Source organism: Camelus ferus, chromosome 2 (genome assembly GCF_009834535.1).
Source record: "Camelus ferus isolate YT-003-E chromosome 2, BCGSAC_Cfer_1.0, whole genome shotgun sequence".
Taxonomy (NCBI): domain Eukaryota; kingdom Metazoa; phylum Chordata; class Mammalia; order Artiodactyla; family Camelidae; genus Camelus; species Camelus ferus.
Window position 1 is genome coordinate 1261185 of NC_045697.1, and position 27325 is coordinate 1288509.

Genomic DNA, 27325 nt, shown 5'->3' on the forward strand with positions numbered 1-27325 from the left:
CCCTTCTTTTCTAGAGATGTCCCTGGGGGGCTCACACAGGTACAAGGCCAGAGGACTGCTTCCGGCTGGGGGAGGGTGGGGGAACTGATTCCCCCTGGGTCCCTGTAGGTTCTCTCCCACAGACACCCCAAAACCCACCAGTAGGTCTCACTGAGCCACCTCAACATGCTGTGGCTTGCCCACCATGGCAGCCCCGGGCTCTCAGGAGAGCCCCATTCTGGTCCCCAGTTCCTGGTACTCAAGGTGGGCACTTCCTCCCCTGATGCCCTCTTCTGGGGCGATGCCATCTCACCCCCAACCCTGCACAGCAGGACGTTCCAGGGTCCCTGAGGACAGGTCCAAGGAGGGCTTCTTGCTGTGAAGCCCTGAGAGCCAGCAGCTGCTGTGCACAAAGGGCACGGGCACACGGAGGTGGGCTGAGGGCACCTGACAAGAGACGCCTGGCTGGCACAGAGCCCCATGAGCCCCAGAGCCAGGGTGAAGCCTGAGGCTGGCAGCAATAGGCTTGGAAAACAGGTGAGGGTGGGGGTGGCTGCCACCTCAACCCCAACCTTCATCTCCAGGTGTGACCGTCCAGGGAGGCAGCTGTGATGGTGGGGTCGCGGCGGCTGGCTAGCCCAGAAAGCAGATGCTGTGGGCAGGGTGGTGAGGACCTCCCTATGGAGGCTGAGGGGAGGGGAGCAAAACGCAGTGATGGAAAGAACTAGAAGCCAGAGAGGTGAGGTATAAAAATCTGTATTTATGTTACAAAGACAGAATGGTACAGCACAGTCCCTCCTGGCGAGCAGGTGGGTGGGTGGCCCATCTCTCTCCTGCGAGGATCTTGTAACGTGCCCACCTGGCCAGCACCAGGCCCCCAGCCGCCCCAGACTCTGGCACAGAACCTGCCCTAGTGCCCTAAACATGGCCAGGGGGTTGGAGTCCTGTGTGCCCAGTGGTGGGGAGGGGACTCCAGGTCAGCTCCCAGAGAGAGACTGGCAGGGGTGGGGGAAGCTGCCTCAACCAGCAGATGGGGACTGTCTGGGGCAGACAGGATGGTGGGGGCCCTCAGAGAAATAGGTGCATGGCTCTGTCTGCCCCAGGAGAGCAGGCCTGGGCACCGGGCTTCTGAGACCTAATCTGCACTGGCAACCTCCCCAGCCAGCTGGGCCTGCACTGAGGGTGGGGGCCGCCTCACAGTGAGGATGCGGGCCCCAACCTGAGCCTGGGGTTCCAGGATCTCAGCCGCCAAGTGCCACACTGGCCCACATGGGTGTGGGAGGGCACACAGAGAGAGGGTGCAGGCACCCCAAGTGGCACTATTCTGGTCACGTTTGCTTTCCACAGACCCCACAACAATCCTCTGGGTCCCTGTGGCCACCAGCAGGGGCCAAGTGTGTGAGCAGCTCTAGCACCAGACCCTTGCTGGTGTCTGCTGGTGGTGGGGAGTGTTAGCGGGACCCCAGCACCTCGAGGAGGGCCAGTGAGGCCAACTCCCTGGTCCACATGGGAACTGGGGTGTGAGAAGCCATGGGCTAAGCTGCCAGAAGGCCAACTGAAGGACACAGCTGGTCACCTGGGCAGGACTCTGCTGGCCAGAGGTGGGAGCAGAACCTCCCCCAGGTGTTAGGGGTGGGGTGGTTAGAGAGCTGATGCTTTAAGAATCCAGGACACAGACCATCCCAGAGGCCTACAGCTGGGTCTCCTACAGCAGGCTCTTACACACAGGTGTTCCTGCCCTGCCCAGACGGTTTTGGGGTCCTTGCCAGAAACACTTGGTGGGCATGCTCAGGCAGATGGGAGAGGCCCCTTCTGGGCACTACAGACCCCATCGGAGCTGGAAGGAGATGCTGACAGAACAGTTTTCCTTGCAACCACCAGCACAACATGTGGTGGTCTCCCAACTCCATGCACTGTCCCCCTACAAGCCTGCTCTCCACAGCCATCCCAGGCCCCGGTAGGGCAGGTCCTATGCCAGAGCTGTCCCCAGGAACCTCTTTCTGCCTCATCAGGCCACCCACCCTGGGGTATCCATCTGCATGACCAAAGAGAAACACAAAATTTAACCCCCACGATCTGGAAATTGGTTACAATGCACCAGAGAGGGGAGCAGACACTGCTGTGGGTCAGCCCCACAGCCCTGCCACCCGAATATTGCTCTGTGGTCCCCGGGGACAAGGATTTTGAGAACAAAAGGCCAGGAGAAGCCTCCTAATGCCCAGGCCTGACCACCCGGGGTGAGCGGTTGTCTTCAGCAGCTGCCAATGTTTGAAATCTGGAGCCCTTGCCCCCAGAGGAGAAGGGAGGGTTCGAGCTGGGTACAGGGAAGAACTTATTTCTCTGGGTAGCAGGCCACTGACCAGAGGCCAAGCAGCACAGTGGGGGGCGGGGGGCAAAGAGCACGGCCCCTCCCGCCAGGTGACAGAAAGCAGCCCTGCTGTCACACAGCCCCCACCTGACCTGGCCTGGCCGTCTCACTCCCAGGAAGCCCTGGCTGCCAGGAGGGGCTGCCCACGGCGAGGAGCCCAGGAGGGCACCTGTGGGGCAGGTGGGGCATCCCGTGAGCCACATGGAGATGCTGGTGGTGGTGGTCGGGGTGGGGCCACACACAGGACACAAGGCACACTTGGACGACGGTGACAGACGGACAAGTCCCTGAGACGCTGGGTCGCTCCCACCCCTCAGCAAACAAGGACGCAAGGACGGCTAGGAAAATAGAGTAGAAAAATCTTGTACAGGAAGCAGGCGGCACCACCGACAGCACTTGGCCGGGAGTCTCTAGAGCTCTTCCTTCTTTTGAAAACATCTCTCTCTTGTTTTTTGGGGAAAAGCTTCTCTCCCGGGAGCCCTGTTCTGGGCTGCTAGGCAGTGCAACAATGTTTTGTTTTGTTTTTTTGTTTTTAAGGGAGATGAGAGAGCCCTCTGAGGACCCAGTGGTTTCAACCCCTGCCCCCAGCACTCCTCAGCCCCTGCTGGGAGGAGAAGTCCCCCTCCCTGTACAGACTGGGCAGGTGAGCCAGGGGTTGGAGGGGGATCCAGGCACAGGCCAGGGGCCAGCATTTGCCCATCTGACCCCTGAAGGCCCCAAGGACATGTGCTCTCTGAGCCCCCGGGACCTCTGGGTCCAGTGACCACGTGTCTACATGTGTGCATGTGTGTGCGGGCAGGCGTGTGTGCCTAGGCGCGTGCGTGCGTGTATCTGCGGGATCTAACAACAGAGCAGAAGCCACCCAGCTTGGAATGGGGTGGCCTGGCAGCCCCTGGGAGCCCAGCCCCAGCTCCTGACACCTGCGGGTGCAAAGGTCCCCTCCACCCACCTGCCCCAGGCTGCTCACCCGAGTCCCGCCCTTCACGGATCCCTCTGTCCACGCCTCAGGAGCCTACGTGGACCGACAGATGGATAGACGGACGGACGGAGAGCCACGCCTTCCTTCTTTCCTCAGTCCATTCTTTTCTCCTGGGATCCGGGGAGGGGGTCTGAGCTCCCCGTGGTGGTCATTAAGCCCCTCACACGGCGCCCGCCGAGGTTTGCAGCAATGATATTTAATACTTCTGGAATGATTAGGAATCTGAGAACAGACCGTGGGCGGTATGCTGGGCTCCGGGCCGTGGCAGCCGGCCCGCCTCCTGGAGGGTCCCTGCCCAGGCGGGAGGAGCGGGCGGCGCGGCAGGCCCTGACCAGCAGGTGGGCGGAGGCAGGCAGCCCGGGTGGCAGCTGGAGCTTCCAGAATGGCACAGCAGTGGGCCCGTGGAGAGGCTTTCAAGGACTGGAGGGCAGACACACTTGGCCAGGCGGGCAGACGGGCCAAGGAGCAGAGGGCAGGGCCTACAAGAGGCCAGGGTGGCCAGGCCGCCTGCAGGGGGGCCCGAAGCCGCCGTCACTGCCGCCGCCACTCTGCAGGCTGCAGTGGTCATCCACGTCACTGCCGCTGCCAACGCTGTCCAGCTCACCGGGGCCAAACTCCATGCCCTCTACGTCCACTTCTGGGGAGAACGGAGGAGGGGGTCAGACATGGCGAGGGCGCCAGCCAGGGCTTCGGAAGCACACTGCCCAGCCCGAGCCCAGCTCTGGCCCTCCTGGGCGCAGGCCACAGGGCCTCTGTGCCTCCCAGTCCTCATCCCCGCCACTCTGCCACCTCACGCAGGGCACTCCGAAGTGCTGGGAACGCGCCGTAACACGGGCACCAGCTGCCCACTGCTTTCGCCCCACCCCCGCCCCAGGCTGCCGCCCTGCCCAGTTTCCCACCAAGGGCTGCACAAAGCCTGCACCCAAAGGACTGTAAGGGCTGTGCCCACGTCCCCACCTTGCTCTGAGTCGTCGGTGGAGACGGCAGAACCTGTGCTGTCTGTGCGCACGCGCTCCAGGCTCTGCACCGACAGCTGCTCCAGGCGCCGCTTCAGGAAGCGGTGCTCCCGCTGCAGCTGCTCCTTGATGCTCAGTGCCCGGCGGTCCTGCTCCTCCAGTTTCTGGGGGCAGGGGAGCTATGACGGGGGTGGGGCACCCTCCCCACACCAGGACCCACACTAGGGCACAGAGGCCAGAATAGGTTCCCCATCCCCCACCATGGCCTAATGCACCCCCTTCTCCCCTCTACCAAGCGGTCATACTAGGTGTCACCTTCCAGCCCTGTGCTCTGTGTCTGCTGACCAGCTTCACAAGGCCCACAACCACTAGCCAGCTCGGCCAAGCCAAGTCACACGTGGGCCTGAAGCCCTGGAACAGTGCCGCCCGCCCAGCCCTGGGCTGACATCCCCTCCCGACAGTCCTCCCCACAGTGGCTCTTCCTGCACAATCTGGCTGCCCAGCCTGCGCTGCAGAGCCGCGCCCTCCCCCTCACCTGCTCCACACCTTCCTGGGCACTGAGATGATGCCTGCTCTGTGAGGGCCCCCGGGCCCCCGCTGTGCCCCATCAAAGCTCCTGCCACCCTGCCTGGGGGAGCCCAAACCTCTGCAGGGTGAGGGGAGGACTGAGACCCACCCTCGTGGCCCAAGTGTCACAAGACCCCCAAACCAGCAGGTCTCAGTCTCAAGGCCTCAGGGGCCCAGCCTAGGCAACGTCTCCCTCGGCCCACACCTCACTGCCACCCCTGGAGATCAACTCCTACTCTGCCCCTAGAAACTCCCCACCTCAGGGCCACCTGCTTCCCACTGGCCTCCCAAAAACCGCATCAAAGGAACCCCCTCCCTCCCCTCCCACCCAACTCTTCCCTCCACCTGCTGCCCCTTCAGCCTGGGGCCCAGCAGGGGCAATCTGCAACCCACCACCACCTCCCACTCCCACCCCACAAAACCCACCCTGTGCCTGCCACTACCTTGACCCTCAGCAACTCCTGCTGCTGTGCCCTCAACCGCTGGAGACCCCCGGCTCCCACTGTGCATCTGCTGGGCGGCTCCCCACCCCACAGGCAGGCCCTCTGGCCACTCCCCCAGGGTGCACGGGAACTGGCTGGGGTCAGCCGAGGTGTTGGGGTGGAGGCGGGGGCGCAACACGGCTCACCTTGATGTGCATCTTGGCACGTTTCAGGAGGCTCAGCGTGGTATGGCGGGTGCTGTCAGGGCCCAGGGGCACCAACTGCTTGAGCTGCTCCAGGTAGAGCCTGAGTTTGGCTCGTCTGAAAGAAACAGAGGCAGAACAGTCAGGCAGGACGGCTCAGCCTGTGGGGGCAATGACGTTGCAGTGGAGCAGCCAGAGAGGCCTGGGGGAGGGTGGGAGGTGACCAGCCAGACTCCTGCACGGACCTGCCGAGGGTCCTCTCTGGGGCTCCCCTCCCAGCCTGGCTAGCAGCTCTCCCAGCCCCCTGGAGCAGCCTGGCACCCACAGCCCTCTGGAAGCCCAGCCCGTGTGACCAGCCAGCCCACCAAGGCCCCCAAGAGCCTCAGAGTGCTACAGCCAGGCCCTAAGAACCCCAGCTCACCCCACTGTCCCCACCCTCTGCAGTGAAGTTCAGGAGTGGGGGGGCAACGTGGCGGGAGGAGAGGCGCACGTGCTGGTCAGGCTCTCCAGGAGATCCAGGGGGCCCCAGACAAGATTTCCATCCCCCACCTTGCTAAGTGCAGGTCACTCTCGTCACCACAGAAGCATAACTCCATCCAACCCAGGGAGGGCCACAGACAAGCCCCTCCACCTGAGTTTGGGATCCCTTGGGAAACTGCTTTGTTCTAGATTTTTGTCCTTGTGTCCTTGCAGATGAGTGCAGTTTCCCCACGAAACCGGAACCGGGAGACTCGAATGGCGTTTGCTCACAGTAGGGGCCTCAGGCAAGGAGCCGTGACATGCATCTGCCCTCCTTCCCTGGCTCCTTTCATCTGGGGGGAAGGCTGGCGGGGATCAGAGGGTGCAGCTAAGGCTCACCCCCAAAGCTCACTGATGGTCCGGGGCTCAGCCATATCCATGTGTCCCACTGGGGCCCCTGCAGGCTGCCCAAGTGGTCTCCAAGCGGAGATGCTCTGCTCAGGCTGCTCTCAGGAACCGGGAGGGGAACCCCAAGGACATGGGGCAGGGGGCTTCTCTTTGAGGCTCTGACAACCCGCTGTCCAATGGCCCTGCATCACCAGTGCCAGCACAGGCTCCTTCCCCCAGCGGGTGCCAACCCTGGTGGTTCGACCTTTACATCCATACATTCCAAAGCCCCAGAAAATCCAGAATCCCCTAGCTTTTGGGAGGGAAGAGGGCATGGATGGGCAATTCCTTTGGACAGAGGGGGTCCCCGAAACACAGGGAAGGAGGGGACAGCTGGTGTGGGGCAGGAGCCCATCTGCAAAGCAGTGATAACAGCCCCACCCCAGAAGAGGAGGGCTGACCATGCTGCGACCGTGGACAAAAGTCTGCCACCCACGTCCACAGGGCACCCTCCCACTAACTAAGTACCTCCCCACCTGGCACCTCAGCCCATGGCACCCGAGGCCTAGACTTCTCCAGGTGAACTCCAGTTAGGCCTTAGAAAGAACTTCCAGGACATGAAACAGGCTGTGCTCTGCCACCAGGCCACACAGACCTGGGCCCCGGGGACCTGCGTTCAGAGCCAGCTCCAGGCTCTGTCTTAAAGCCACAGAACCTTCAGAGAGGAGCCCTAACTCCACACACACACAGGGCTGGGGAAGGGACATGCCAGAATCCGCACAGCCCCCCAGAATCCGAGACCCTCAGCCCCTCACCTCCAAGGTGCAAGAACTGTGGGGCAGGCAGCCCGGAGCTGCACCAGCAAACAGCGCTCTGTACTCAAGGACAGCTCGCTGATCAGAGACCCCCTCCCGACGGCCCTCCAACCTGCCACCTGCACTAAGTTCACAAGTGGAGGTGCTGGCCCACTGGGTCTATAGCAAATGGCAGTTCTCACAATCTACCATTTGGGTACATATGCAGTATGCGATCTTTGCAGAACACTAGAAAATGCAAATCAAGCGGGAAAAAAAACAAACGAAAAGTACCCCCAAATTCCACCGCCCGGGGACAGCTGCACCATCGTTTTAGTGTGTTCTACATTTTCATGTCATGAACGTAAGTGAAGACAGTCAGCCCACCTATGTAAAAATATAAAACCACCTATGTGACAAGTGACCCAAGGAAATTCCAAATAATCAAGCAGCAGACACACACGAGAGACTCAGCAGGACACAATGAAGCGCAGGAAGCATGTGTCTCCAGGTGACGTGATTAGCAACGTTTATTTCTTTGGCTTTGGCTTTTTTTTTTTTTTTTTGGTATCTTCTATGCTAAAAAACCCCACGTTACTTTTACAGTAAAAAAACACATTTGTACAAGAAAGAAAAAACACAGCTAAAAGACAAATAACAGCAGGAAAATATCTGCAAACACGTAACAGACAAATAACTAGTACTTATGACATTTGAGCTCATACATCAAAAACAAAAAGAGGAACATTTTAACGTGTAAACGGGCAACGGACACAAACAGGCAAGTTGCAGAACACAAACAGCTAATCCAACACAAAATTGGCTGCACCTCACAGTGCTCTAGGAAACTGGGAAGCTCACCAAGGAGACGCTAGTTTGGGCTGAAATGGAAAGGTGTGCCTAGCCGTCGGGCTGGCCAGCGGGTCAGCTCCAGCTTCCTTGGTGGGAGAGCACTCGGGACAGCAGTTCTGAAGGGCCACCAGGGCGACTCAAACCCTCGACCAGCAATTCTGCTTCTAGGGTTTTGGTCCCATAAACCTAACCCCCAGCACCAGACCCAGCAGGCTGCAGCCCCGTCTGTGTTTCCCAGGGGGCCGTCACTAAGAACCCTGCAGTACAGCCACATGTCCTGTGTGGACACCAGGATGAGGGGCGAGGAGAACGCAGACACAGGTGGACAGCACTCACGTGGGGTCAGGGGAAAGGTCAAGTTAGTAAACAGCAGGTAGCAAGGTCCTGCCCCTACCCTTCGGTACCCATGTGGAGGAGGAGGACGCAGCCTTGGCCTCCCAGCTGCCTAAGACACTGTCTCTGGGGTGGGCACAGGGAGGTCCAGAGCATCAGCGTCGTACATGAACAGACTGCTTCAGAAATAAAAAAGCAGAGGCTTCTCAAGAGGCAGAGAGGACGCTGGACTACATCCGTGCCACGTTCAACACTGGATGCCATGCCCAGCCAACCCCCAGAAGAGCACCCAGCCAGGACTGCAGGGCTGGGAACCCTGCTCTGCCAAGGGCTAGCTGAGGAGCCCTGCCCTTCTGAGCCCCAGGGCCCCATCCCTGTGGGGAGTGGGCATCCCCAACACCTCCCGAGAGCTGGATGGGGTGCCAAGGACCTGCAGCTACACTGGGCTCTCGCTAAGCCCTCCTCTGAAGCTGCTACAGTGCCCCAGGCCCTCCGCCAGCACCCCATGGCTGCGCCCAGCATTCCTGGGAGCTTTGAAAACCCACGCTTCCTGAAGGAACCTGTGTGGATTCAGAAGGCAGAACCTGCCTATGGGAATCACTGCAATCGTGTTAATAGCAGCTCCTGCCTCCAGCGGCTGCCCACAGCCCAGCCCTTGACGCCGGCCCTAGCCAGCTTTTCACCAAAAGCCCTCAGCTCCCGAGAACAGGACCCAGTGCTCCCGGGCCAGATCCCACAGCACCGGAGAGGCAGGGTCTGGCAGAGCCACACTCTGAACCTCCCCAGGCCGCGCTTCAATCAGTGGTTCCTCAGCAGGTGGGATGGGGAGCAAGGCAGCTCCCCTGTATTTCCTAGTTGTTGGGAGGCTCACAAGGCCTCGCGTGGCTGCATCAGGCAGGCAGGAGTACCTGCGAGGCAGGCCTTCCTCAGAAGGGTCCACTCAGGACCTCGGTGACCATTCCTGTGCTGGGAAGAGGTGAGCAGGGGCTCAGCTGAGGGCCCCTCCAGACCCACACTCAGAAGCTAAAGCTTGGAGCTGGGCTGAGGAGGGGTCATCCTGCCAAGGAACACGTGGCCTCAAGACCCCAAGTCCCCCAGGGTCCATAGCTGAGCGCTGGCCCAAGCAGACCCGCTGGAGCTGCTGTCTGCATGGGAGGACAGGGAGGGGAACGAGAGGTCAGGGTGGGCCTAGGGGTGGCCACCGGCTCAGAGCTGCTGATGAAGGGAAGACCCGCAGGCCCTATGAGGCACGCCTCCAGGGAAGGCGGTGTCCAGGGCCTGCCTCCCGGGGGGCCAGCCAGGTGACCCAGCTTCCTTCCTTCCTTGGGACAGCACACAGCCCTTCCTGTGGCCAGCAGCCAGGAGCATCCGGCATCAGCATCAGGCAGCCACAGGTACGGCCATGACTGAGGTCCCCAACAGGGTCCCAAGCTCCAGGACTGTGTGCTTCTCAAGGCTGTCCACACCCAGGAACAGAAGCCCCCATATGGGGCTGGGGGAGAGTGCACACATACCCCAGGCTACCCACCTGCCCCACCTCTGCATCTCAAAAGGGCCCCGTAAGGCCCAGCCTCAGGACAGGCTCTGGGAGGCCAGGGTCAAGGGGCAGCTGCAGGGGTCAAAGACCAGCCTTTGTCTTCCTCCGCAGGCTGCAATGCTCTTGCCACCCACCCTCCCCCATCATCCCCCGCTGCACTGAGGGGCTGTTCTCCCAGGTACCACCCGGGGAAGCCTCCCCCAGAGCACCCCCAGGCCGCTGGTCCTACTCAAGGCTGGCTGTCTCCCCCGACCTGGGAGCAACCCCAGGGCCTGCCTGGCTCTCTGGGCCCATGCTCTTGCCCCACCTCCATGGTCTCTCAGGAACCCCACAAATGCACAGGAGTAGTCCAGGAAGTGCAGCTCCTCCAGGGAACACGGCGTCCTGTCCCTGCTCAGCGCCCGCCCAGCAGAGGCCCCAATCCCAGGGGAGCGGAAATTGGCGCTGCCGTGGGCGTAGATGCAGGGGGTGGGGACACAGAGAGCGGCCAAGCTCCAGGTCAGGTCAGGAGAGCTCATCTTGCATGCAGACCCCAACTCCACCCCACTCCAGCCTAAGAAAGGAGTGAAGAGCTGGCCCATTCCACAGAAGGGAGCAATGGTCAGGACAAGGCCACTGCCTGGCATTCCGCAGGGAGTCATCCCCCCGCCCCCCGGCATCAGGGCTCCTGCCTCTGGGGCTTCTGTCCCCACCCACAGCTCCTGGTGGCCCGCTGGGATCAGCCATGAGGACGCCTGTCCACAGGGGCTGACCTGCCCATGCCTCACCCCCGCTGCAGAGGGAGGCCTGCAGCCAGAGCAGCCAAGCCAGGGCCAGCCCGGGGAGGGAGGCCGGCAGGGGAAGACGCAGGGTCCCGGGGCAGACCGGGGCTGGAGAGGAGCCTCCTGGGATGACAGTGCTGCCCCTCCTGCCTCTCACTGCAAGCCCCCGACTCCTGACAGGAGGACCGCAGTGGACTTGGCCCCGTGGCCCATGGGTGGGCACCAAGTGGACTCCCTTGGATCCTGCCCCGGGCCAGAGCTTCCCACCAGCCTCAGGTGGCCTGGGACTGGCTGCCCATCCCACTGCCTGCAGGCAAGACTCTAGTGGGAACTCCTGGGAAGGCAGGCCCCAGGGTGCAGGGGGCCCCAGACCAAGAGGGCCGAAACTTCCTGGTGGGACGCTGATCCTAAGAGCTAAGGAGCTGCTCCTAAAAGGGCTCAGACACCCCAAAACAGCTGGAGCTTCTCTTCCAGGCAGCCAGCCATGACCGAAGCACAGCACAAGGGACCCTGCCCCAAGTTCCTGACCCCCACCTTGCTCTGGGCTCTAGGCTGAGTTCCCAAGAGCAGGGCTTGGACCCCCCACTTCTTCCTTCTGGTGTGGGAATGCCTGAGAGCAGAGCCCGGCCGCTTCCGTCAAGACTGATCATTCCCAAGACGAGGGCACAGCCCGGCAGTGCGGTGAGCCACGCACGGGCACAGACGCAGGGAGTCGGCTAGAAGCTGGAGGTGGGGGGACAGGAGCTCACTTACCTGTGCTTTTCTAGTTCATTGTGTGAAGACCTGTTTAGAGAGACAGAAAGACAGAGTTCACTTCACCACCCTACCACCAGAGCACAGGAATGATGGCCCTGCCCAGGGGTCTGGGAACCTGCAGACAGTTAAGGGGAGGGGCTGGGCCCCAGAATGGTCCAGGCCAGGGAGGGCTGGGGCAGGTGAGCAGCTGCTGACCAAAGACTGGGGGACCTCACACCCAGTGACAAAGACAGAACACACAGAGGTGCCCAGCCAGCAGGAGGGTCTGGGTCCCCCTCAGAAGGGGAGGGTGAGGCCCAAGGAGCCGCAGTAGCCAGTCCAGGGGCTGACCCACCCTGTACTCCCAGGGCTGCTTGGGCACTGAGCCACCTGCCTTCTTGGCTTCCTACTCCCCGAGGCTAGTGGTGTCCTGGAAGCCACCTGGGCTGGCACAGAAGGTCAAGGAGAGGTAAGCACAGAGGCCAGGACTTCAGCACACAGGCATCCTGTCCCACCATCACCAGCTAGAACACCAGCCCCACCCTGTCGGGTTCACGCTTACAAACCACCATATCCATGGGGACACCCGGGAACAGAGTGGCCCTGGCACATGAGGGATCAGCCCACAAGGGGCCTCTGAGACACTGAAGACGGGTGCTTCCTGGGCCAGTGGGGAGACCAGGCTGACCCTTCTGCTTCCTTTCAGGACCATGGTCTGGCAGGACTGGCCTCTCTGGGGCAGTGGCCCCATCTGCTACCCAAGCCCTGCCTGCCTGGCCCCCCAGACAGGAGCACAGAGTCTGAGTACCACAGCATTCGCCCTGCAGGACAGGGAGTGGACAAGGAGGCAGTGCAGCCAAGCATCCAGTTCCAGGTCACCCTCCCAGTCCAGGCAGGAATCCCGCAGACCCAGCCAGGGCTCCTAGGCCTCCCCAGGACACCCCACATGTGGGCAAAGGGTCCACGCCCCAGACCATGCCCTGTGCCCCATGCCCCCTACCTCTCACTCCTTCCTGGAGCCTCTGCTGGCCTCTGCCTGCCTGCCCTCACTCTCTCCTGCTCCAGGAACTCGGGAGTAGGTGTCTCTGGTCCCTTCTCCTGGGGCCTGCCCATCTTGCCTGCCTCTGCCACCTGCCACGGTTTGTGGTCCCACCATAGCCAAGTGGGGCCCATGGCTTCCCCTCCTCCCACCACGGCAGCAGGCTCCTAGGCCTACCTGTGCAGCCAGGGAGAGCCTCCAGACCCAAGCTCCAGGGCCTCGAGGGCCTGCTGGTCACATGGGCTGGGCAAGGAGCCTCAGAACCTGTGCCAGGGCTGGCCAGGGCCAGGAGAGGGCACAGCCATCAGGCTCCCTGCCGGCCTGAGCTGCAGCCTGATGCTTCAGGTCTACAGGTCTGCTCACTTGTGAGGGAAGTGCAGGTTAGTGAGAGTTATCCAGTGTAGACAGAGCCTGCCGACCTGCCCCTCACAGGCTGGACTGGACCCACTCCTAGAGGAAGGGGCACTGCTCTGGCAGCCGGGGATGCAGAGGGGCCCAGAACCCTCTCGAAGCTCCTTCCTGGTCCAGACACTTGTGGAGCCTCATAGGAAGATTCCTCACCTGGGTCCCAGGAGCACGGTGGCCTGGGGAGGGAGGCAACCCCTGGCCAGGGCTGTGCTAAGCATGTTCCCAGCACTGCCGTTTGCCCCATGTCAGTCCCTCGAGGAGGGCATTTTGCCCACTTTCCTGTAGGACCGGACCCCTGGCAGGCCGGCTTGGCCCCCTCCTGCTGAACCACGGCCCTCGGAAGCCGTTCCTGTAGCCCTGGCAACCATGGGGGCCTCTGTCTCCCCTACATGCTGCCCTTCTGTCCCACCAGCCACCCTTCATCCCGGTCCCTGCACAGCCCATCCCGTTCCCTCTCCGTAGGGGGTCGCAGAGCCTCACAGTGTGGAGTTGCCCTGCCGAGCCAGGTTCTGGACCCTCTGGGCCCTGCTCTGCCCTGGCCCCTCATCCTCTGGATGGGTAAGGCCCAGTGGGGCCAGGACAGCTGCGTGGGGCCTGAAACACCAGGGGAGCCAGGCTCCACCCAGAGGAGCAGCTAGGAGGTGCATCCCGGCTCAGGAGACCCTCTCTGTCCCTCCCAGGTGCCTATAAGATCTCCATCCCAGCAGAATGCAGGAGGCCAGGATCCCACCTCTGAATAGGAGTCCCAGAGGTGGGAGGGTGGCCCCAGGCTACTAGTTCAATCTCGCTATGCCACAGTTTCCTCAGCCCTAAAATGGAGATAAAAGTAACATCTCCTTCACCAGGTTGGGTGAACATTAGCTAGCATGTGCCTGAGAATCTCACTTGGGGTTCTAGTTATTGGCTTTGGGTACCTCATGCTGTGGGAATAAAAGGTCATAGCGTAGAGTTTTCCATGGGTGGCAGGGTGCGTAGGACAGTGATCACCGACAGCAAGGCCTGGCTGGCTCACTGAGGACTGCCTGTGACAGTGGTGTCCCCCGATGCGAGCATGTCCTTTCCCAAACTGTCCCCAGAAGGGGAACAGGGGCTGGGACTCAGAGGCTGGGACTCAGAGGCATGTCCAACCAGAGCAGATGGAGACTCAATCAATTCCTTGCCAGGCCCAGGGCGCCAGGACGTCACAGGGGATGGGTCCTTGTGCCAGCCTTTCTGTTTCCCAAGAAATGAGCAGGCCACAGGAATGAGCCGCACCCTCTGCCAAGGGGCCCCAAAGCCCCCTGGAAGTGCAGCTCCCAGCCTAGTGACATGGTCCAGGGCCAAAGTGGGCCCCTGGACAGTGCCAGGTGTGCTGCGGTCCCACGGCAGCCAGGAGAATAGAATCCCATGGGAGCCCTACTTGAAGGTCCTCACTCCCCACCCAGGCACGTGCACCCCAGCCTTCAGGCTTCTACAGCTTGGATCCAAAGCCCGGGGAAGGAAAGGGATAACAGGCAGCAGGATGGGCTGCTGCACAGCAGTCTGTGACTTCTTCCGGCCCCTTAAAAAGGGAGTTCTGTCCCCAAGAAGGGGACCCTTTCACTGGCCGCTAGAGTTTCACTTGTGCCAGGAGGCCGGGTGGGAGCGGTGGGCACCGTGCAAGCGGTGGGGGCCCAGGGCAGGGCCTCCATGAGTCTGCTTCGTGCAGGCCCCTGGGGTCCGGGGACTCAGCCCAGTAACGGGGCTCGGCCCTTGGAGACAGTCGGAGAGATGCGGCCCAGCCACCCGCGGCGAGCAGAGGTCAGGGCGAGCAGCCCCACGCTGCTCTGAACGGCGCCTCAGTTTCCCCAGACCCGCAAGGCAACGGCCTGCGACCCTGACAACTTTTTTCCTGCCCGGAAAAGTCCAGAACAACTCGGGGGCGGGGAGCGGCTGCGGGACGAGACCCCGGGCGGCGGGCGCTGTACGCGTGGCACTGTTTACGCGAGAGGCCGAGGAGGCGCGGCCCGCAGGAAGATGGCGACGGCGCGGGCGGGGCCGGCCGGGAGGGGCTGCCGAGGCCCAGGCGCGCCTCCTCCTCCAGGCTGGCCGCCGGGGCGTACGGCGGTGGCCCGGCTGCGGGCTGGGATCAGGCCGGGGGAGGGCGCTCGGGGGCCGTAAGCCCCCGGCCCCAGGCCTGGGCGGGGGCGCCGCGCGAGGGGCGGTACCTGTTGTTCGGGGCCTTGCGCACCAGGCCGGCCGCCTTTGTTTTCTTCCTGGCGAAGTCGCCGTCGAAGGGCAGCACCGAGGCGTAGCCGTGCTCGGCCTCTGCGGAGAGACGGCGCGGTCAGCGGGCCCCCGCCCCGGCCCCGCCGCCCGCCCGCCCGCGGCCCGGCGCACAAAGGGGCGCGGGCGCTACCTCGGTCCCTGCGCTCCAGGTACTCGGCCGCCTCCAGCAGGATCAGCAGGGAGTTCAGCTCCATCCTCCCGCCCGCCCGCCCGCCCGCGCGCGTTCCGGGACGGCGGCGGCCGCTGCCCGGCCCGCTCCGGCCGGCTCCGCTCGCCGCCCGCCCCGCGCGCCCGGCGGCCCCACTTCCCCGACTCCCGCGGACTCCCTGCGCGCTCGGCCGCCACCCTCCGCCTCGGGCCCTCAAATTGACACATAAGGGCGAGCGGCGGCCGGCTCAGCCAATGGAAGTAGGCACTCCGGCTCCGGGGGCGGGCGTTGGGCCGGCCCGGGGCCAATGGGAACCGGCCGAATGCCTCGGGCCGGACCGAGAATGTTGACAGATGCGGAGCTTGTTTCCGATAGGCTCGCCGCAGTAGTAACAATTTAGAAGCCCAAGCTTAGCAACAGCACGTGGTGGCCCGGCCCCCGCGCTCGCTGACTGGCGGTCGGCGTGCATGTTAAGTAGGCGCCGCGTGCCGATTGGCCCAGAGCAGTCTATGTAAAATAGGTTCCAAGGACCAATGGCGGGCGGCAGGGCGCGCGGCCAATGAGGGCGCCGCGGCCGGACGCGTTGCCGAGAGGAAGCTGAGAGCGGTGGGACGGCCCGCCGTCCGGCCCTGCGCGAGAGCCCGTTAGGGCGCGGGGCGCGTCGCGAGCGCCAGGCCGGTCTGCCGCGTGCGCATACAGTGCGCAGGAATGTGCCAGCCTCGGACCCGCTGCCACACTGGCTCAGAGGAAGCACGGGACCTTGCGGTCTCCTCGGGGGTCTCCCGTGGGGCTGCAAAATGACCGCCTTCCCTCTGGACACAGCGTGACCCCAGAAAAGGCTGAGTCTTGGAGAAGGGGCATAGACGGTGTGAGCCTAAGAGCTAGGCCTCTCGATGGGGAAACTGATCCCCGGGGCAGGAGGGATCCCTCAAGAGCTCCCCAGTGGACCTTCGGGCTGAAGGAGGGGTCTGAGACGATAAGGGAGGCAAAGCTCTGCCCCCACAGCCTGGAGGGGCTCCCGTGAGTGCAGGGCTCAGGGCTCACGTCTAGTTTATAGGTGGGGACATTCCAAGAGGCCAGCTCTGGTCCCCTTTGGCCATGTAAGCACCTTCTAGGGAAGAGAGTTGCCCTCCATGGGAGGGGAGAGAGCGTTTCATAGGCCCTAGTGACCCCTGACCCTAGGCTGTCCCAGTAAGAGCAGAGACTGGCAGCCTGGATGCAGCTGCAGTCTGGCCTCAGTCCCCCTTGATTTTCCCTCCCACTGGTTGTTGAGATTGCTGGCCTGAGGGCTCTTGCAAAGGAGGCCAGGAGGCTGGAGAGTATGGGGTATAAGGTGACTGGACCCCCAACGGAAGTTCTATATGGGGAAGGGACAAACTGCTGCTGCCAACAAAACAGAAAACTAAAACCCTGACACTTTCAGTTCTAGGACCTATTGAATGCTTTATATGCATTTCTTAGTGTTTCTGCAGCCTCAACTTACAGCTAAGGAAAGTGGGGATCCCGAGGTTTAGGGACTTGCTAGGGTCTCCCAGCAACACCAGCAGAGCAGAGATTAGTGCTCCCCATGCACGTGCCCCCTGGCTGAGCCAGCCTAGCTCGCTGGGGTGGGCATCACAGCTCTGGTGATCTGAAAAATGGGGTGAGGAATGTGTGCCCCACAAGGGTGACAGAACCCAGTGCGGAACTTGGAAACTGCTATCAGACAGCCCTGCGTGGACACTGAAACAGCCCTCTGATGTTAACCGCAGCCCTACCTGCTCCTGCCCCACAATCACCCCAGGGCCAGACCAGAGTCCCTAACAAGAGCGGGGTGCTGTGGCCCTCCAGGTTAGCAAGGTAGACGGCGCCCAGCTCTGGGGAGGCCCAGCTGCATTCTGGGCTCCGGGGTGTAGGAGGCCTGACCCCTGGCTCACCACTTGCTGGTCAGCATTTTGCAAGGGCACTCCATCCCTCCTTATGTTAGGGGTAGATTGCTGGCCCCAGTCCTAAAGCCTACACCTGTGCTGGTGTGAGTGCACCTGCCAGATGCCCACCCTCCTTCCTCCCTTGGGACAGAAGTCTCAGCAGACAGCACCGGGTCCACGTGTGACAGCAGGGGCCCGGTGCTTGCCGCCTCCAGCCTGAGGAGAGGGGGGTGGTCCCTACCTTGCCTCCAGTTACATCTAGGCCATTCCGGGGACCCCTTCCCCAGCCACACCCAGGATGGGCCACTGCCTGGTGCCCATGGGGTCCACACTGCCTGTGAGTGTGGGTGCCGCCGCACCACAGAGAGGTGGGGGAGAAGTGGGCTGGGCCGACCGCGGGACCGAGGGCCTGGTCAGAAGGGCCCAGGCCTGGCACGGGCAGAGGTGTGGAGGCGGCAGTGGAGGTGGGGCAGCCAGCCCAGAGGCCCCATGTGGGCACAGCAGCGAAGGGGAGGAGAGAGGCTGTGGGAGGGTGGGCGATGCCGGAGCTCCCGGGGGGTCCTGGAGGACGCTGAGCTGCAGGTCAGGGGTGCTTGAAGAGAGAATGTATAGGGAATGGACTTGCCAGGAATCCGCCCAGTCTCCACACGCAGGACCTCAGCACGCTCCCCACAGGCTCATTTCTGTAGGGCAGGTCTCCAGCAAAACCACACGGCCTCCTCCAGGGGGCACTGGAGTGGATTCCTGCTGCTACCAGTGTGGCCAGGCCCTGCATCCTGGGGAAGAGGCTGAGAGGGAGGGGTCAGGGCTGGAATCCTCCCCCAGCCTGAAGCTGCCTCTCCTCAGACCGGGGGGTGTCGGGTTCAGACAGCTCCCTGCAGGCAGGTTCCGGGTCTGTGAGGCCCAGGGACAGAGGTGACTTGTGGGGTCATCAGGTGCTGGAGGGCCATATGTAGCCCAGCATTGCGATCAGCCTTCCAGAAGCCTTGGCTCCACCGCACTGAGATGCCTGGTGTGTGCCAGGACCGTGGTGTAGGGGGGAGTTCTGGGGAGCTTCTGTCACTGGGTCCCTCCCCTCAAACCATCCTGGATTTCAGTCTGGCCACAAGACCTTGGCCAAGTCACTTAAACCTCTCTGAGCCTCAGTTTTCCCAGCTATAAGACGGAGCTGGCAGTAGCCGCCTCTTAGGGTGGTTGTGGGGTGTGATGAAGGAAGGGTGCAGATTCAGCCCTGGGTAGCTGTGAGCTGGGCACAGGGGTGGGGGGACGGCAGGAAGTGGCAGGGATATTAACATCAGCCCCACATCAGCAAGTCGCTTCTAACCCTGGGCCCTCCACACAGGGAAACGGGGGTGGCCTGCCCAGTCACAGCCAGTCAGTGTCAGAGTCACATCGCATGGCCCCCAAGCCGCCCAGCAAAGGGCACCAGGCCTCGGAGCATTTGGGGGCCTTCTAAAAAGCTTAGCACTCAGGAAAACTGTCTCCAGAATACAAGGCAGCAAAGTCAAGATGCATGAAATGAAATAAATGTTTGTGTAGCCTAATGTAATGTCAATGCTATTTTCAAATTTAAAATGAGAAAAAAGCTCATTATATTTGTGAACAGTTTGTGGGGTAGATTTTTTTTCTCACTTTACAGGTTTTCCCACTATACTTGATGACCCCTGGACAATTTTAAATGAAATTAAGTTTTTTTGTAGCCAAAAATGTCTAGAAGCAAAACAATAATGGGGAGGGTATAGCTCAAGTAGTAGAGCACATACTTAGCATACACAAGGTCCTGGGTTCAATAAAGAAATAAGTAAATCTAATTATCCCCCCAAAATAAAAAATAAATAAAAGCAAAACAATGAAACTTTCTTTTAGACACTTTTTACGGGAAAAAAAAGTTATGATGGAAGGATGTGATGCAGATCCAGGCACTTTCTGTGGTGTCAGGCGTGACCTCCAAAGGCAGGAGGGCCAGGACCCGACAGCTCGGGCTGGCAGCCTCCTCCACTCCCCGGGGCTGGGCCCAGACTCAGGAGGGGCAGGACAGGGGGCCCAGCTTGGCCCTGCTGCTGCCCCAGGGCCCCTAGTGGCTATTGCTAGGGCCCTTTCTTCCCTGGGGCCTGGAGTGGATGAGCCCAGGGTAGACAGGCATCCCCCTCCCTCGAACCACAGGGGCTCTGGGGCTCACCCCAGCACCTCTCTGCCAGCCCTACCTTCTGGGCTTCTCTGGCCTAGGCCTTCTGGCCTGCGTCCCCACCTCCTCCAGGAAGCCGGCTGGGCTTTCTAGGCCATGCCCTTCGGGGGGGGGGGGCGGGGCTTCACTTCACCCAGGCTGCTAGTCTCAGGCTGGATACTCTGAGGGCCTGAGCCTGGGAAACCCACCCCTGACTCCCTGTCCCTGCGCCCCAGTCATCTAGCTGCTTCTAGACCCGGGGGGCAGCTGATCAGGCTCTGGCAAGTGTGCCCTGAACTGCCTCCACCAGATGGTGTGGAGGCCTCTCACATCACGGCCCTCAAGGCTCAGCAGGGCCCTGGTGATGGGGGTTCGGGGAGACAGCAAGGTCAAAGCAGTGGCTGCAGCCCAGCCATGTGACTGCCTCTGACAAAGCTGGGGACCCTGGCTTCTGCCCCACCAGCCCATCCCCACTCCAAGGGGTCCAAACCACAAATTTGACCATGTCCATCCTTCTCAAAGCCTGGCATTTGGTGCCTGAGGTGACCACCATCTGTGCTCCACCCTCAGTGGGATCATCACCATTTCTAACTCTGGGCTGTTCTGGGTCTCTGTGACATCCTGCTCACCCCCCAAGGCCCAGGTGGCTCAGCCAGGTTGCATGGCCCCCAGACCTGCAGACCCCCCAAAGGCAAGGCAGGCCTAGGAGTGTCTGGGGGGCACATCTTTGCCCAGCTCAGGCACAGGATCCAGCCCTGAGCAGTCCCACACTCTTGGAACCAGGTGAGCACACCGGAAGAGCCCAAGCCACACTTGTGTTTTTAAGTCTTTGGGGTGAGATTACGTTTGAGTGACTTCTCCGTGCTGGCCTGGAATCTGCCCTGCCCCAGTCTCAGAGGCCGGAGAGGCTCTGAGAGGCTCACTGACTCCTGCAAAGTGTCCCAGGCTCTGAAAATGTGTGTGAGGATGGGGGCTGGGGAGCACCCCTGTCGAGAAGGCTGCCTGGAGGAGGTGGCTCTGGGTGGGCCTAAGAGGAGACAAGAGCCTCCAGGACTCTGGGTCATGGGGGTGGCATAGGGTGGGCACTTTGGGTCCTGCTCACCTCCCCCCAGTTTCCACTGCAGTGTCTATTGAACAGAAAGAGCTGGGAATGCTGGAAAGTTGCCCCTCTCCATAGTGCTGTCAGGGCCCACCCCCAGCCCTGGTGGTTTGAAGTACCCAGTTCTGACCAGTACCCACCTTCCCCACTCCTCCAGCCATGTGGGGCGTGGTCTGCCCTGCCTGTGGTCCTTGCTGGGCCAGGACCCTCTCTGGACTCTCCACCCCTCACTCCACTGCAGGACATGGAGGATTAGGTCCTGGCCACTGGGCACATCTGTGCTGGGGGCCCTGTGGGCTCCTGGAGGGCCCACCCACAGTGGGGCAGCCACTGCAGGCAGCCCTCCAGTTGTCCCAACCCCTGGCAGGCAGGCCACGCGGGGGGGGGGCGCCCCCTGGTGGCCACTAGGGGCTGCAGCAGGGACCGTGGAGGGAGCCCAGCCTGGGGACACGTGGGGGAAAGGGAAGCATCCCTCAGCCCTGTCCTTCCCACTTGCCTCCTGGGGCGACGTTGTCCGCCATCACCAGCCTCGGGGCACTGTCTGTCTCTCCTGTGGGGTGCCTGCCTGCCTGCCTGCCTGGGCATATTTGTGGGGACCGGTGAGCCACAAGTAGGGCAGACAGCAGGGGCATCTCCAGAGGCCAGGGTGTGTGGAAGTGGGAGGGGCCTCAAGTGAGCTGAGTCTGCAGTGGAAGGGGCGGGGCCAGGAGCGGAGGCGGCCTTCTCCCCACCCCACAGCCACCTCCCCAGGGCCAGGCTTGGCGGCTTTTTCTGCCCCAGGGCCTTCTAAGCCCCCTGGACACAGAGAGCTCTGGGAACTCCCACCCCAGCCCCTCTATCCTTTGACTTGGTGGCCTGCCTTATGGGGGCTGCCAGCTGTGTCCGGGTCCTGAGAACATCTGGTGGCCCGGTCAGGCCCAGGGCCCCCGCCTGTCCCCAGAAGCTCGTGGGGGCTGGTTTTGAAGCACATGGTGGCCTCCTTCCCAGGACTGCGCGTGGCCTGGGAAGAGGGGTGAGGCAGGTTCCTGGCAGGGGTTGGTCACCCTAGGCAGCTGACATTTCAGAAGGCACCGCTGTCCAGCCAGACACCGGTGCAGCCATCCACAGGGACGGGAGGGACTCTGTCCAGATGGGCAGGGGCATGGGACCCGGCTTGGGCAGCTAGAGACACCAGGTCTCCCTGGATGCACTTCTCTCTGCTCCCAGAGAACCCAGCACTGCTGAGAGGAGACCCGTGTCCTGACACACTTTCTCACCGACTAGAAAGAAAATGGGCATGGTGGCCACTGGACATCTTGCAGCCGTGCCCCTATTCTCAGAGGGACCGGGCACTCAGGTCCCAGGGGCTCAGCCTCCAAGACCTGAGGAAGGCCCCGTCGCCTTGGCGACCCTCGGGTTTGGTCTGCCTTCCTGCATGCTGTTCAGGGCACTCCAGCGGGCAGCCCCTGGAGCGTGGGGGTGTAGACCAGGACCACTAGGGTGGGGAGGCCCTGAGGTGGAGTGTCCAAGAGCACTGTCCACCCCAACACATGCACTGGCCAGGGGTCTGAGCTAAAGAACATGAGGCCAGGAGCTGGGCAGGGTGGGCAGGCAGTGGGGAGACTGTCGCAGGTTGTGGGGTGCAGTGGGGGGAGGGGTGGGGTCCAGGTGACCACCCTTCTCCTGGGGGCTGGTGGGGAGCCAAGTCCTGCCCTTTGACTGTCCCAAGAGTCCGGAAGCCCCCAGCTTCCTAGAGGAGAATGCACTTTAGTAACAGCCCCATCACGTCCCAGACTGAAAAAAAGGAGTCCACCTGTAGTTCACACAAGAAATAAAAGCGTCTGCAATCCTTAAATAGATTTATGGAAATGGTTTTGAATTACAGCATTTAGAAAATAAAAATAATCTCAATACATAATATACCCTCTGTTATATACTTTTCTTCCCCCACAGAAGCCTTTTTTGTTCATGTGTATTCCGCTGTTCAACAGTCGTTGGATTTTATCCTATAAAAGAAGCAGTAGGTGTGTCATCTCTCTAAAAATAAAACTGCAATCATCATTGCAATGTGAAGCCTGAGATTTAAGCCTGAGGAGGTGTCCGTGCTGGGGCCCGGGGCCACTCTGGAATCTGAGGGGGTGGGCCAGGGCCCCCGGGGGTGCGGAGGGAAGGGGGTAGTGGCAGCCAAGTGGGCAACGTCCAGTGGTCCTCAGCCACCCAGTGAGTCCCTGCTTCAGATGCTGGGAAACCTCTGCCCGCCTCCTGACCCTCCCCGTCAGCTGGTGGGCCAGGGCGGACAGACGGCGGGGCACACCTGCTTGCCCAGAGGACCACTGGGTTGGCTTCTGCATTTTCCCTGTTTGAGAAGAAATGAGACTCGTGTTGTTTAGACAAGGTCCTGAGGGGAATGGGGTGGGGAGAATTGGGTGGGGGACTATGGGCTCAGGGCCCTGGGGACAGCATGGACAGCCTGGTCTTTCTGGTCTGGTTAGCACACAGGGAAGCCCTGCGGAGCACTGAGGCCAGGTCCCTCTCCCCGGGTGTCCACCAGCTGCCCCAGATTTAGCCCCAGGTTCTGAGGCTGCTTGGAACTCAGACACTAACCCCACTTCCCCCATCAAGAGCAGGCCTTCTGCTGTGGCTGAGGCTCGAGGCAGCAGTGCAGGGGGGCCGGGGCAGAGGGGCAGGCAGGAGACGAGCCCACAGCTGCCCAGGCGCCTGGCCCCCCCATGTCCCCCGTTGCTGAATCTGCCCTCCTGTCGGGCCCTGCAGCTGGCCTGGGTCCCCACGGGCGGGGAGGCACTGGACGTTCCGGAAGTCTGGGAGGCCTGCAGCCCTGCAGCGGCGGCGGCAGCAGCTGGGTGAGATGCAGTGGCAGCCCTCCTGTGCCCAGCGGCCTGGACGGGGGAGGCGGGAGCGCGGGCCCTCGGTGCCTCCTTCCTGGAGTCCTTCTGGGCCCTTGTGGGTTTGAGGGGCACCTGGCGCCGTGTCATATGCCCGCCTTGTCGCTGTAGAAGGGCGTGACGTGGAACATGTAGCAGTGCGTGCACACGCGGACTGGCTTCACCTGCCCGTAGCGGGGCAGGGGCGCTGAGTGCGAGGAGCAGCGGGAGCAGAAGATCTGGAATGCAGGGGCGGCGGCAGGGACGGTGAGCTGGGGGGAGTCCTCACCCTTCCTGACCTGGGCCTCTTAGGGACAGACGGTGCAGCCAGGACAGCATCGGAGCCCTGGGCACCCCAGCCTAGCTGCACATTCCTCCCACGCAGACCAGGGAAAGCGTGAGTGGGTGGGGGTCTTGAAGCTCCCCCTGTGGGACTGGAGCCTTCAGGAAAGCCTGGAATAGGTCTTGGCCCCAGGAGGCCAGGCCGGTGGAGTGGGCCTCAGCTCCACACCAAGGCTCCTGCAGGCCTCTATTCAGACCCTCCTTCCCCTCCTCATCCCCAGCTCTCATGTGGCCAGTACTGGGCACTGCACCATCGGACCCAGTGAGCTGAGCGCCTGGAGCCCACGCCCTGTGCCAAGTTAGAGCAGAGCCTGGGGCTCAGGGTGTCTGTACAAGTACCCCAGAGGCCTTGCCAGCCTCCCAATACATTGGTCCTGACTTCCAGACCTGTGCACTGAGTCTGGATGGTCCCTGGGGATGCCTGCAGCTACAGGTCCTGGTGCTGTGGGACAACCTCCGGCCACTGCGTCCCACCTACCTTCCCGCAGCTGCGACAGTGGTGCTTCCTGCGGATGACCGTGAAGGGGGCTTTGCATGCGGTGCAGAAACCACAGGCCTCATCCGGGACCCACTCAGGCGGGTCTGTGACAGAAGAGTAGGGGACATGTCAGCCAGAAGGAGCTGTGCTGTGGCGGCAGTGGGGGCCAGTGGGCTGGGGTGGGTCGGAGGCTGGCAGGTGTGCAGGAGCCTCTGTGGGGTGAGCCCAGGAGACCCTCACCCCCTCAGTCCTTCCCAAGACTTGTTACTGGCTACGGTTTCAGGAAACTAATGATGTCGCATGGACAGGTCAGTCTTTGCAGCTGTTGGCCGTGCCGTCAATCAGACCTCAGCTGCAGCCCGCGCCTCACCCCAGGGCCAGGGCATGGGCAGAGTGTGTGCACAGGGGTAACCCTCTCCCAAGCCTCTCCCTGACAGCAGCCAGCCCAGCAGGGCCCTTGGGCAAAGGTGGGGGCTAAGAAATGATGCCATCAGCCCCCTCTGTTGACCCCTCAATCAATGCTCTGTTGACCCAGGTGCCCCTGCAGCTCAGCCCACCCCAGCTCCAGGGCAGCTCTGAGGTTCTTGGTGGGGGTTGGGGCAGGGGTGGGCACTAAGGGCCCAGGTAAATGCCCTGCCCCTCCCGACACCTGAGTAGCCCAGGCAGGGCACGTGGGGGCGTCCTTGGGGAATTTGCTCTGGATTTCAGGGGCTTGTTGTCACTGGGAGAAGCCAGCTTGCTCTGACAGACATGAGGTGTCCACCATGCACCAGCCCCGAGGCCAGCACCATACCCTCAGGGGTATCAGACACCTCAGATGGCTCCCTTGGGCCTCAGCATGAGCCCAGGGTTCTCCTGGCCACCCTCTCCCAGTGGGGCTCAGCAAGGCCACCCACCCATTGGGCCCCCTCGCCTCCCTCTCGCCCTCCTCCTCACCCACCTGCTCCAGAGGAGCTGCCCCTCCCCCACCTGCCTGCCCAGGGCCCCCCACCAGAACCCTCCCCCAGCTCTCCAGGCTCCTTTCTACACCCCCTACCACAGGGAGATTGAGTCTCATGCTTGCCACCCCCGTATAAAGTCCTCAGCTGGCCCCAGTGATGCCCTGGATGGCACTGGTCAGCCCCTGGGGCCGCACAGGGTTGGGAGGCAAGACCCTTGCCTAAGGAGGATAGTGAGGGTCCTGAGGGCTTCCTGGGCCTGGCACCCACTTTGATTGAGGCTGGCCCCCCCCCAGGAGCCAAGTCCAGGCAGGGGCTGGACAGGCAGCCCACAGAGGGGACATGGCCCTGGCCGTGGGCTGGGCCCCTCCAGACCTTGCAGCTCATCCTTCCATGCCTCCTCGAGCAGGGGTTCCAAGTTCCTGACAGGCTCTTTATAGCATCATGTCCAGTTTCCTCAGATGGTGGAGAAGCCTGAGGCTCAGGGCACGGAGGAAGCAGGGAGGCTGGTCACCCTCAGAGGATCCTGACAAAGGCAGCCTCACTGCACAGCCAGGTGCCAGGCAGCAGGAGGGAGGCCCTGTGCCAGGACCAGCGGGCGAGCCCAGCCCACCAGGCACACGGAGCACTGTGACCTCTGGCCTATCACGCAGTCAGCTCAGCCTCCTTCTTGGCTCCGGTCACACTGGACACCTGCTCAGGGCTATCTGCCATCGCCCGTCTCAGAGCCTCGCCCAGGCCTCCAGCCCCTTCAAAGCCTTGAGCCACACCCTCCCCACAGATGTGCTGCCCTCAACCCACCCTGGATGCTCCTCTGCTGACTGTCAAGCCACTGGGCCTCCAGCCGGCTGACCTCCAGGCTGATGGGGGACAAGGTCCCCTGCTCCCACCCAGCTAGAGTTCCCTGTAGTGAAGCCCCCACGACTCCTGCAGGAGGCTCCCCAGGCTGCCACATGGGGCCTTTCCTGTGGTGCAGGGGTGCAGGCAAGTACTAGGGGTGAGGTGTGTGCCTGTGCCCTGGGACCAGCCACCTCCAGCTGCAGCCAGAGGCCTGGACACTGGCATCTCCTTGCTCTGCACACCCTCCCTCGGGCCCCCAGGCTGAGATGTTCAATAATGGGCCTGAGGTTTGTGGGGGTGGCTAAGAGGGCTGTGCCCACCCTGGGAGCTGAGTAAGAGATGCTGGAGTAAGAGGCTGCCTCCCCCTGAGAAGCCACATGCCTAGATGGCCTCTGGGGAGAGGCCTCGCTGGTGGAGCGCTGCCTGCGTGCAGCCTCCGTCAGGGCAGAGAGGTAGAAACATCCAGACAGGGCCCCTGCTCTCTGATCAGCCCGCAGCGCATTGGGTCCCTGCCCCCAGCCCTTCACGCACCTTCCAAGTCCCCGTCTCGGGTCTTGGCTGCAAGTTCGGAGGATGACAGGGTCTCCTGGCACAGGGCGCAATCCTCCAAGGCTGCGCTCCGCAGGGTCTGGGTGACTGGAAGAAAGAGGGTGGCCGCTGGGGTCAGTGGGCTACCACCCGTCCCTGGTAGGCGCACGTGGGTGCTGCCAGCAGGGGGTAGCACCCCCACACCCGGAGTCCTGCACAGGGAGTAAGAGTGAGTCACCGCAGGCCTTGCCCACTGCCCCACAAGCTGGGTGCTGACCCTGGCAGGGGCCTTTCCATCTGAGTGCCCTCAGGTGAGTAGCTGGTCCTCCCCGTGGGCCCTTAGCCCCGGGGCCCCTCCACTGTCTGTGATCAGGTGCCCCTGGACCATGACCCCCAGGGCAGGCAGGGGACAAGGCCTGACCCTGGCTCCGGGGCCCACCCTCCTTGCTTGCAGAGGCAGTCCACAGCCCCGCCCTTTCTGAGCTGTGCCCAGAATTCCCTGGCAGATGGGAGCAGTGTGGCCTGGTGGTATGGACACTGGGAGGCAGACCTGGGTTGGCACACAGGACAGATTGCTCCTCCTCTCTGTGGGCAAGGACGTGCCCTCCAGGCTGTGGGGTGGACTCCAGGGCTAGCTGGCTGCCCTGAATTCCCAGATGTTCCTGAACAGAAGCCCCTGTGATGAGGGGCCACTTGGCCAGAGCAAGAGCCTCAGTCCGGTGGGGGGGGAGGCAAGCAAGGATCAGTCCCCCTCCCCTCACTGGGACCCGCCACAGCCTTCCAGGGAGCTAGGGGCCAAGTTCCCTGTGCCTTCTCCTCCCCTGCCCTGACCCCTGCTCCCTTGCCAGGGAACTCCATCCTGTACATGTGCATGTGGGGGCACGCCTGCGTGTATGAGCCTGTGTGCACGCATGTGTGTGCGAGGTGTGAAGACATGGACGAGAGCACCCTTGTGTGCCTGTGCTGTGTTGAGCGTGTGTAAGCATGTGAGGCA

General features: G+C 62.2%; 2 protein-coding genes across 5 annotated transcripts in view; both read right to left on the reverse strand.

The window, feature by feature from the left end:
• Positions 1 to 719: 719 nt before the first annotated feature.
• On the reverse strand, positions 720 to 15368 carry MXD4 (MAX dimerization protein 4). Its single transcript, XM_032492654.1, has 6 exons — positions 15157 to 15368; positions 14966 to 15065; positions 11351 to 11380; positions 5478 to 5592; positions 4284 to 4446; positions 720 to 3963 (listed from the first exon to the last, which is right to left on the reverse strand). The coding sequence occupies exons 1-6, from the start codon at positions 15218 to 15220 to the stop codon at positions 3806 to 3808; spliced, it is 630 nt and encodes a 209-aa protein (XP_032348545.1). The 5' UTR covers positions 15221 to 15368; the 3' UTR covers positions 720 to 3805.
• Positions 15369 to 22168: 6800 nt separating this feature from the next.
• Positions 22169 to 27325, reverse strand: part of ZFYVE28 (zinc finger FYVE-type containing 28) — a 90422-nt gene continuing 85265 nt past the window's right edge. For 3 of the 4 annotated variants that reach the window (XM_032492667.1, XM_032492693.1, XM_032492674.1), the window contains 2 exons: positions 26335 to 26439; positions 22169 to 22679 (listed from right to left, as the gene is read on the reverse strand). In XM_032492667.1, the coding sequence (XP_032348558.1) occupies positions 22330 to 22679; positions 26335 to 26439 (455 nt within the window). In that variant the 3' untranslated portion in view covers positions 22169 to 22329. Of the gene's footprint in view, positions 23445 to 24025; positions 24130 to 26334; positions 26440 to 27325 lie in introns of all 4 variants that reach the window. The other variant, XM_032492671.1, reaches the window with a different exon arrangement.